General features: G+C 47.0%; 1 protein-coding gene across 1 annotated transcript; it reads left to right on the top strand.

Annotated features, from left to right (window-relative positions):
- The first annotated feature begins 1,820 nt into the window (after nucleotides 1-1,820).
- On the top strand, nucleotides 1,821-9,518 carry EIF3F (eukaryotic translation initiation factor 3 subunit F). Its single transcript, XM_060104950.1, has 8 exons — nucleotides 1,821-2,241; nucleotides 5,692-5,762; nucleotides 6,004-6,083; nucleotides 6,518-6,655; nucleotides 7,989-8,080; nucleotides 8,502-8,638; nucleotides 8,767-8,880; nucleotides 9,284-9,518. Exons 1-8 carry the CDS (start codon nucleotides 1,860-1,862, stop codon nucleotides 9,359-9,361), a joined length of 1,092 nt encoding a protein of 363 aa, XP_059960933.1. The 5' UTR covers nucleotides 1,821-1,859; the 3' UTR covers nucleotides 9,362-9,518.
- The last annotated feature ends 600 nt before the right edge of the window (nucleotides 9,519-10,118 follow it).

Raw genomic sequence — 10,118 nt, forward strand, 5'->3', positions numbered from 1 at the left:
GGAGGTGAAGAAGGTGAGAGGTCAGCTTGCTGAACAATGTAAGAAAACTCTCTTGTTAACTTTCATATTTTTCGTGCTTATGTCAATGGTCACCTTCGCCTACTTATTATTTCAAACTTCCTACCTTTCCCGGAACTTCCATTTTATTTCTCCTTTCATTTTTAAGCAGCTACTTACTGGTGAAGTTTCCCTCATTTTCCCAGACCTCTCTGATCTTCTATAACACACTATCTATAATCACTGAGCACAGACAACATGCCAGGCACCATACCAAGCCTCAAGATCAGCACAATACACAGAATCACCCTACGAGGTAGAAACTACTATTATTCTCTTTAAATAGATGAAGACACAGAATGATAGAAAAGTTGAATAAAATACTTAAGGTCACCGTTTTGTAAATCTTGGGTGAGTATTCAAATCCAACTTATTGATTAATGCTAATTCTGTACTTGACTTATCTTCCCCATGGAAATAGACATCTTGTCAGGAAGGTCTAAGTCTTGATTTATTTTTATATTCCCCATTGAACCTATTTTGATACCTTAAGCATAGTAGTCACTCAATTCATGTTTATTTGAGTAAATGATTAAGCTAAATCATCTAGCTAGTTTCTTATCTTTTTCTCTCCTTACTAAAAATTATTTTTTTTCTTGGTAAATGTGTGAAATTGATAGAAAGGGAGAAGCTTTTCTTTTAAAAGTTTAAAGCGTTTGTTTTTCAGTTGTGGGAACATCTTTTTTTTTTTTTTTTTTTTTTTTTTTTTTTTTTTTTTGCGGTACGCGGGCCTCGCACTGCTGTGGCCTCTCCCGTTGCGGAGCACAGGCTCCGGACGCGCAGGCTCAGCGGCCATGGCTCACGAGCCCAGCCGCTCCGTGGCATGTGGGATTTTCCCGGACCGGGGCATGAACCCGTGTCCCCTGCATCGGCAGGCGGACTCCCAACCACTGCAGCGTGATGCTTTTAAAACTGAAAGCATGACCCTCCCGGCTCAAAACTCCATCTGACTCAGACTAAAACTCAAAGTCCTTACATGGCCTGGGAAGTCCTTAATGATCTGCTCCCCAAGCCCTATGGAGAGGTCCATGTCCTGCTACTCCCCGCCTTGATCCTAACACTCCAGCCATGAAATAGCCTCAAACACACCAGGCCTGCTCCTGCCTTAAGGCCTTTGCACTCTGTTCCCTCTACCTGGAGGCTCTTCCCCCCAATAATGGTCATACCCCTCGTCTCCTTTAAATCCACTCAAATCTCACATTCCCATTTTGACCTGCTCTAACTCCTCGCGACTCCTGATTTCCTCCTTATTTTCAGCTACTTTTTCCTTTTTCATAGCACTTATCACCTAGTACATTCTATAATGTACTTATTTGTCTCTCTCCAGTAGAATGTATACTTTTCAAGGACAGTGATCTTTGTTTTGTTCACTGATATATCCCAAGCTCCAAAAGAGCATCTGGCACATATTCAAATTGTTAAATGAATGACTCACTGCATTGACACCTTAGGATGCTGTCAAGAACAAAGTCCTTTAAAAGGCACCTTGATGTCGATTATCCCATTGAAGTACCAATTGAGACCCTTGCGCCACTCTCTGGCTCCATCTGGTGGCAGCTGTTTCTCTCCTCTCAGTGCGGTTTCAAGTTTACTCGGAACTACTTAGCTCGTTTCTCACTGAGTGCGCATCGGACCGAAATCAAAGAGCACAAACTCAGAGCAGAAAATTGTAGCCGTGAGTAGCATCATCAGAAACCAATAAGCACAAAGATCTAGTTCACGTGGTGCAGGTTCAGCCTATCGTGCTCCTAATCTTTGTCAACTCACTCCCTTCCGCGCCTCGCTCCTTCCTTCTCGACAAGATGGCCACACCGGCGGTACCGCCGAGCGCGCCTCCCGCCACCCCAACCGAAACCCCGGCTGCGGCCTCAGAACCGGCCCCGGCTCCAGCCCCAGCCTCAGCCTCAGCGCCGGCTCTAGCGCCGGTTCCAGCTCCAACGCCGGCTCCAGCCTCATCCTCAGACCCGGCGGCAGCAGCGGCTACGACCGCGGCTCCGGGCCAGACCCCGGCCTCAGCGCCAGCCCCAGCGCAGACCCCGGCACAGTCACTGCCTGGCCCGGCTCTCCCAGGCCCCTTCCCTGGCGGCCGCGTGGTCCGGCTGCACCCGGTCATTTTGGCCTCCATCGTGGACAGCTACGAGCGACGCAACGAGGGCGCTGCCCGAGTCATCGGGACCCTGCTGGGTGAGTGGTCAGAGAGAATTGACGTTCTCTTCTACTTCCCACCTCCCGTTTATCTTGTTCCCCTCACTTCCCACCCCCATTGTAGTTATTTATTGACTAAATACTGTGTGCCAAGTGATTTACATTTTATCTTTAATCTTCCCAGTAGCATTTCACGTCAAGTATGACTAGTCCCAATCTACGAAAAATGAATTCAAACTCTGACTAGGACGTCAAAAACCTTTGACTCCCTGAGACCACTGACCACGTTTCCCCCCCTTATCTACTGGTAAATGTCTTTATTTTCCAGGTGTTAAAAGAGAAGTTTTTCCTAACCATTTGGCATTGGAGTGGGGACACCTGTAAAAAGATATCCCTCTCACCAAGTAAACCGGTTTGGCATGAACCCATTTAGGGCTTCAGTAATATTCTGCTTTCCTAAACGCCTAAGCCTGAGCCTCTGTTCCTCAGTCTCCCTCATATTAGTCCCCAGTGAGATATGGACCCCATTCCCCCAGTGCAGTCTCTGATTCTCCATTTGGACACAGACAATTGTATTATTTATTATTTGTATTAACGTGCACATGGAGGAATAACCTTTTCCCTGCCCATGTTCCAAATTTGGGAAATTGATATTTTATGTTACAGTAAAATTGAGAAACCTTAAAGAGGGATTTCTGACAATATACCCCTTTCTCTGGGGACTGCTGGTCCCATCAAATTAATTTGCACTCCATCTTGGTCACAGAATTTGGACACTTTTGTGAATCCAATTTAGTCGCACGTATCGTTTCTCTTACCCTTGAACGTGTAATAGTTTCCATCGTAGAAGACAATCGGTGTATTGCGAAGAGGATGATAGTTGTTGGCAGACTCCAGCACATATTAGCTAAGTCTGTTTCCTTCAGGGCCTACTTTAGATTTATTCTGTGAGAACTAAATTATCACAGAAGGCATCTAACTGTGCTGGCACAGACTAGGTACAAAACAGCTGTTGGTTGCCATCTTCCACCACATCAGGCACCCTCCTGACACAGACACACGTTGTCTCCCTCTTGGTGTCGCATTTTACAGAAACTTCAGTTGATCCGTTATCTTTCTAGCATTGCCATAGTTGTCTCAGATCAAGCCTTTGTCTTCTCTTTGCCTGTTCTCCCTTATTTTATCCTTTAAGTTTCACTCACCTTCCAGGTTCCCGGGAAAAGCTTTCACTCTCAGTCCTTCATACCATATCCCCACCCTCACCCCTATTCTTTTTTTTTTTTTTTTTTTTTTTTTTTTTTTGCGGTACGCAGGCCTCTCACTGTTGTGGCCTCTCCCGTTGTGGAGCGCAGGCTCCGGATGTGCAGGCTCAGCGGCCATGGCTCACAGGCCCAGCCGCTCCGCGGCATGTGGGATCTTCCCGGACCGGGGCACGAACCCGTGTACCCTGCACCGGCAGGCGGACTCTCAACCACTGTGCCACCAGGGAAGCCCCTCACCCCTATTCTTAACCTTCCAAAGTACGCTGTCATTCTGTGACTGCCCTGCTTTGAGCCTCTGTAGTAAATGGTTCTTGCGTCACTGACTTGGCACTCGACAAATACTAGCTTGCTCTTTCAGCTGCACTGTCAAATTTTCCAAACTCACTAGAGCTATTTAACGAAATAAACAATTTTCCACCCTAGGTTTGTGCTAAGTGCCCCCAAATATTTGTGACCCTAGTTAGAACAACTGTAATCTAGATTTTTCAGATCCTCTTTCAGAATGGAGTCATGGTACAAGGCTAGGTGTTACAGAGGCATTGCTTACTGAAGAATGAAGCATAGATTCTGCTTGCTAGGAACTTAGAAATTTTCAGTTAGAAATCAATTCATGAGACATATTCCATTTGGTTAAATGAAATCAGTGGTGCCTTTTATGTACCGTAAAACTATTAGGTACTTAGAATTCAAAGTTTGATCAAACAAGCTCTACTCTTAACCTTAAATTCAAGATGAAGATGTACCCTTATATGCAAATAATTAGCATATAATGTGATAAATGCTCTAGTAGAAGGGTGTTATGGTGGCATGCAAATACAGAAGACTTAACTATTTCAGATTCTTGAAGTGGTCAAGTCTGTTGACAAGGGGTCGAATAGGATAAAGAGTATGTATCCACACTCCTGTATATAAAATGAAGAACAAGGGCTTGCTGTATAGCACAGGGAACTGTACTCGATATCTTTTTTTAAAATTTATTTACTTATTTATTTGTTTGTTTATTTATGGCTGCGTTGGGTCTAATTTGCTGCGCGCGGGCTTTCTCTGGTTGTGGCGAGTGGGGGCTGCTCTTCGTTGCAGTGTGTGGGCTTCTCACTGTGGTGGCTTCTCTTGTTACGGAGCACAGGCTGTAGACGCGAGGGCTTCAGTAGTTGTGGCTCATGGGCTCTAGAGCGCAGGCTCACTAGTTGTGGCGCTCGGGCTTAGTTGCTCCGCGGCACATGGGATCTTCCCGGACCAGGGATCGAACCCATGTCCGCTGCATTGGCAGGCAGATTCTTAACCACTGCACCACCAGGGAAGTCCTCCATATCTTGTAATAACAAAATGGAAAAGGATCTGAAAAAGAATATATATGTGTGTGTATGTGTATACATACATAACTGAATCACTTTTCTGTACACATGTAACATTGTAAATCGACTATACTTCAATTTAAAAAAAGAAGTATGTATCCATTTGGTTTGGGGGCATAGTTTCAGCTAAGGGGGCAGAAACCATAGTGAAGTGGAATTAAACAGATGCTTATGGGTATAGGCAACATTGTGGTCTGTGGTGGAGAGGGAAGCACTTGAAGCCTGGGTGGGCAGTGCCAGTAGATGAGAAAAAAAATGGAGAGGTCAAGGGACCAGCAGTCTTAGTGAGGACAAGAAACAAATGTAGCTAGAGTAAAAGTATCATCAGAACTAGAAGAATAAAAGTTTGTGGTATGATGTTTAAGGTTCACAGGGAGAAGGTTTCTGGTTGATGGTAGGGTCAAGGTTATGACTGTGGGACCACGGCTGAAGGGAAGTACAGGGGAAACGCCCTAAAATTGTGCCCTCAGGATAGGCTACTATGTGAGTGGTCTCTGTAGACATGATTAGAGTCTTCAGGGAGCTCTGCAGATGAAATTATATTAAAGAGAAAGTCTGGAGGCTGAAAAATGAAGGTCACATAGTGAAGATCTGGAGTAGGACTGGTAGCAGGAAGTGACAGACAGGCAAAAGGAGACCTTGTGAAGTAAGAATAGACCCTGTTTGCTGATAGTTAAAGAAGAGACTTGGAGATTACTCCAGAGTTTCATTTCTCTGGAAAATCCTGTCTCCATGGGTGCTCCTGGCTGAACTTGGAGCTTATGCGCCCAGTTTGGGTTTTTGTTTCCTTGACTTTGAGGAGACCTCTTGAAAGCATTTGGGACAGTTGGGAGCCCAAGGCTTTATAACACATGGACAATACTCTCTCACAGGAACCGTGGACAAGCACTCAGTGGAAGTCACCAACTGCTTTTCAGTGCCACACAACGAGTCAGAAGATGAGGTGCGTGGGAATTTGAGACCCCCGTGTGGTTTGTAGCTCCTCATTTGCTGGACTCTTCGTGAGGCCCCTCCTGCGCCACAGTGTGTTGTGCTCATAACTAGAGCTGCAGTGAAAGAGCTTCGTTCCCATTTGTACATATTTCCCGGGCCTCTTCTGTCTGTTGGGAGTGGCCTCTTGTCCTGTTTATCCATTTGCTGTGGACTTCTGGCTTCTTAGCTTCCTTTCCTGCCTTCCTTCTCAGGTGGCTGTTGACATGGAATTTGCTAAGAACATGTATGAACTGCACAAGAAAGTCTCTCCAAATGAGCTCATCCTGGGCTGGTAAGTTGGGACCAGGGGATGGAAAGTCGCAGTGGTTGATGGCCAACATCTTTTGTCACCTGACCAGGTATCGTACACCCTCTTTTGGAGACAGAGTACTGAAAGTGTATTATCTCAAGGAGCTGTGAATTCAGTGTGTTTTGCTGGCGGTTCTGATCCTGTGAGGCCAAGAATACTTATTTTGGACTGCAGCTTTTGCTGAGCAAGTCTTTTTTGCCTTGTTGGTGACTTAGAATTTTCAGGAGCTCTAAGGCAGCCTTTATTTGATTTGATACAGTCTTCAGTGTGCGTATTTTTTTGGCATGTGTTGTCCCTGGGGGTATAACTACACCCCGACTAGGGGTGCTGGGTACCCAGAGACACCCATGCCACCATCCTGTTTGGTATTGTTGTCGCACGTAGACATGAGTCCACAGCTGTGTTCCATTTTCCAGGTATGCTACAGGCCATGACATCACAGAGCACTCAGTGCTGATCCACGAGTACTACAGCCGGGAAGCCCCCAACCCCATTCACCTCACAGTGGACACGAGCCTCCAGAATGGCCGCATGAGCATTAAGGCCTACGTCAGGTGACCAGAGTCTTGGGCAACAAGGGCATGAAAAGCTACCTCGTTCATACTGTGCCTGGATGCCACCCCCCGCCTCCACCCCACGCAGGTGTCATCCTTCAGTGTGCAGCTCGCTGCCTAAGGAAGCCCCTTCCTCACTTTCAGGAGTTATCACTGGAGAGGTTTTATTCCAAAACAAACTCTGTCCCTGAAATTTCCCCTCACTGATACTTGCCTACCCAAATTTCTGCTCATTGCTCATAACCAGTTTCAAAGGGCAGCCCTTTAGGTATTTGAGCAAGCTCGTTTTTCCTGTCATCTTTTCTAGAAGTTAACTGTTATACAACTCCTACGGCCGGTCCTCACACAGTGTTCTGGTCATGATTTCTTCTCCACATTCACTGATTTTCTGAGTTGCCCTTCAGTTTGTCGTTATCACTAAAACTGTGCACAGGACACAGGGCGGTACAGATTAAAGAATGGCTGTCCTTGTTTTGAACATGTCTTTTAACCTGGGATAAAGTACAGTTTGGATGACAGTAACATTACCCTGTTGGCACATTAAGCAGCTAGAATGCTGGTTGATGGGAGATACTGGGAAAGGCTCTAGAGGCATGCCGAAGACGGGGTGGCTGTAGGAGTTGGAAGGATTATATTTTCTGCTTAGAATGAAGCCCTTTGTTAGCACATCTCTTACTTTAACTTTGTGCCATTTTTGTGTCTGACACTGAAGTGACCAGTTACCTATTACGTGGTAGGACAGAGATGGTGGATGTCAAGTCCTCGTGGGCCAGTTGGTGTACCACTAACCTCTAGCTGTTGCCTGATTTCTTAGCCTTTCCAGGTATTTCAGACTCCTCAAGATCCAGTGAAAGTATAGTTGACATAGTAAAGGCAGTCATCTTTACTAAGATGACTTACAGCACCCAGTCTGATCTTGATGGGCCAGAGTCGACTTTTTTTCATCAGTGCTGATGAGTAACTCGGTCCCAGAGAAGACCTGTCCTGTCACTTCTTTCTGTGAGGAAGGATGTCTAGGCAGCTAGTTCCACAGGGAAATCCAGTGTCCTGTCCTCAACACTTGAGATTTCAGTGTGTGAAGTAATTCTCTATAAAGGGTCCAGGCCCGGTCCAAAAGCTGAGTCCCTTCTCTCAGGCCAAGGGTTTGGTGTGTGGAATGAGCTAAGGGAAGAAAGTGACTTGTTCCCTTTAGCCCTCTGGGCTTCAAGTGGCCCAGCTTTCTTCTTTCAGAACCTTGGAAGCCATACTCTTGGTATGACTGCTTTCCCAGCCTGAACTAGACATGAAATCCCCTCCCAAGTCCTTCTGTTAACCTTGGCTTTTCTCTCCCCAGCACTTTAATGGGTGTTCCTGGGAGGACCATGGGGGTGATGTTCACCCCTCTGACAGTGAAATATGCATATTATGACACTGAACGCATTGGAGGTGAGTGACTTGCCCATACCCGCTTTCTAGGTCTTGGGCATTTTTCCGGGGAGGGGGTTTCTGTTCTGTAACAAGGATGGAGGGCCTTGGGTGTGTTAAGAGGAACAGTTGATGTAAGGTTTGTGATGACTAGAAGTCATTCTTCTGTAGAAATGGGATTCAAGGAATTATTTGTGAAATTGTTAGAGGTGGGAAATCATCACCACCAGAGGCTACACAGCCATTCATATGAGACCAGAACCAGTGATTAGCATACTGGGTGTAGGAGTTGAACTCTCTCCAGAGAAAGAAAAGCTAATAAGGGCAGGGCAGGGGGGTTTGGGGAAGCTGACTCAGTCCAAGGGGAGGTGGTTAGAGATCTCTTTCCCGATGGGATGACTGAATTCTCTGTGTCACTTCTACCCCCAACCCGCTGCCACAGTTGACCTGATCATGAAGACCTGTTTTAGCCCCAACCGGGTAATCGGCCTCTCCAGTGACTTGCAGCAAGTGGGAGGGGCATCGGCCCGCATCCAGGATGCCCTCAGCACAGTGTTGCAGTATGCGGAGGACGTGCTGGTGAGGAGTGGAGGGGAAAGGAAGGAGGAGGGCGTGGTCTCCCCTCTGAGATGGCTGGGGATGTGCTGGTGAAGTGACAGTCTCGGTGGTGAGAATTAACTGCTCCTCGTTGACTCTTTGGTGCTCAGTCTGGAAAGGTGTCAGCTGACAATACCGTGGGCCGCTTCTTGATGAGTCTGGTTAACCAAGTACCCAAAATAGTTCCTGAGGACTTCGAGACCATGCTCAACAGCAACATCAACGTGAGTGCCATCCCTGGGCTTCTGGGAGCCTGTGCCTTCCCCCACCTCAGCCATACACCTGTGGAGGGGGTTGGGAAAGGTGACCTGGAGTGGATAGAGGAAACAAGGCTCCGCCTTTGGCCCCCTGGCAGTCCAGGCTCAGGGGAAGAGAGCACAGGTGCTCCGAGATTCCCCTCCTGCTGTTTCCTTGCTTCCTGTGGCTCAGGTGTATCCGTAGAGATGACAAAGTGTTCTCAGGCATTTCCTTCCTGTCTTCCACCTTCCACTCTTGCTCAGCCTCTCCCAGCTCTTTGTTTATCCAGGACTGCCCTCACCCAGTGTCCATCATACAACTGGCCAAGACCAGCCTTTCTGCTCACTCTTTACCCAGCCCCTCACTCATCCTGGATTCCTTCTCTTCCAGGACCTGCTGATGGTGACCTACCTGGCCAATCTCACGCAGTCACAAATTGCCCTCAATGAGAAACTTGTGAACCTGTGAATGGTCCGCAAGCAGCCCTCCTACCAGGCTGGGCCCCAGCCAACCCTGGGACTCAGAATGGAGTGAAGGAGAAATGGTTTCTTTGTGGTTTGAGTCACACTGAGTCAGTCAACTGCTTGTGACTGTAAATAAACATAGCCTACCTTTTGTAAATGAATTCCATATTATGTGAGTTTACCTCTGGGTGTAAGGGAGAAGACAGTTCTGGAGCTCACACAGAAACCAGGAAGTGAGTACCCTGGTGGAAGTTGGTTGTGTGTGTGGCCTCACTCGTCTTCAGTTGTCGCACCCACAGCCCAGGCTGCTTTAGCTGCTTCTGACCTGAGACCAGATAGCCTTCTCAGCAACCTGGTGGTACAGGGGCACTTGCTCCCCACTCTTTTGCCTACGTTCAGAGCAAACTATCTCCCCCAAAAATGACTTGTACCACTTTTCTTCCATAGCATCTTAAATGGATGGCAGTGCAGAGAGTTGCTTTGTGCAGTTTGAAGTACCTGGAGGTGTGCTAATGAAGGGAGAGAGGTGGGAGAGAAGGGAAGGAGTGGATACAGACCTCTGTCCTGAGACCCATGAGTGTGTGCTGGTGGAAAGACAGCCTTCTCTGTGGTGAGGATAACTGTGCTTTACCACATTTTTTCCTTTGATTTTCAACCTGGAAAGGTGTCCACTGACAGTACTGTTGAACCATTTCTTGATGGGTTATGTGGTTTCCACAGGAAATGAAGATGAGAATCTGTGGAGGGAAAATAATTAAGAG

The sequence above is a fragment of the Mesoplodon densirostris genome, chromosome 7 (assembly GCF_025265405.1).
Source record: "Mesoplodon densirostris isolate mMesDen1 chromosome 7, mMesDen1 primary haplotype, whole genome shotgun sequence".
Lineage (NCBI taxonomy): Eukaryota > Metazoa > Chordata > Mammalia > Artiodactyla > Ziphiidae > Mesoplodon > Mesoplodon densirostris.

Bases quoted from the DNA above. Each gene is read 5' to 3' on its own strand.
- EIF3F (XM_060104950.1), top strand. From the start codon at position 1,860: ATGGCCACACCGGCGGTACCGCCGAGCGCGCCTCCCGCCACCCCAACC. The intron at 5,763-6,003 runs GTGCGTGGGAAT...CTTCCTTCTCAG, and splicing joins ACAACGAGTCAGAAGATGAG to GTGGCTGTTGACATGGAATT. The intron at 8,639-8,766 runs GTGAGGAGTGGA...TTTGGTGCTCAG, and splicing joins AGTATGCGGAGGACGTGCTG to TCTGGAAAGGTGTCAGCTGA.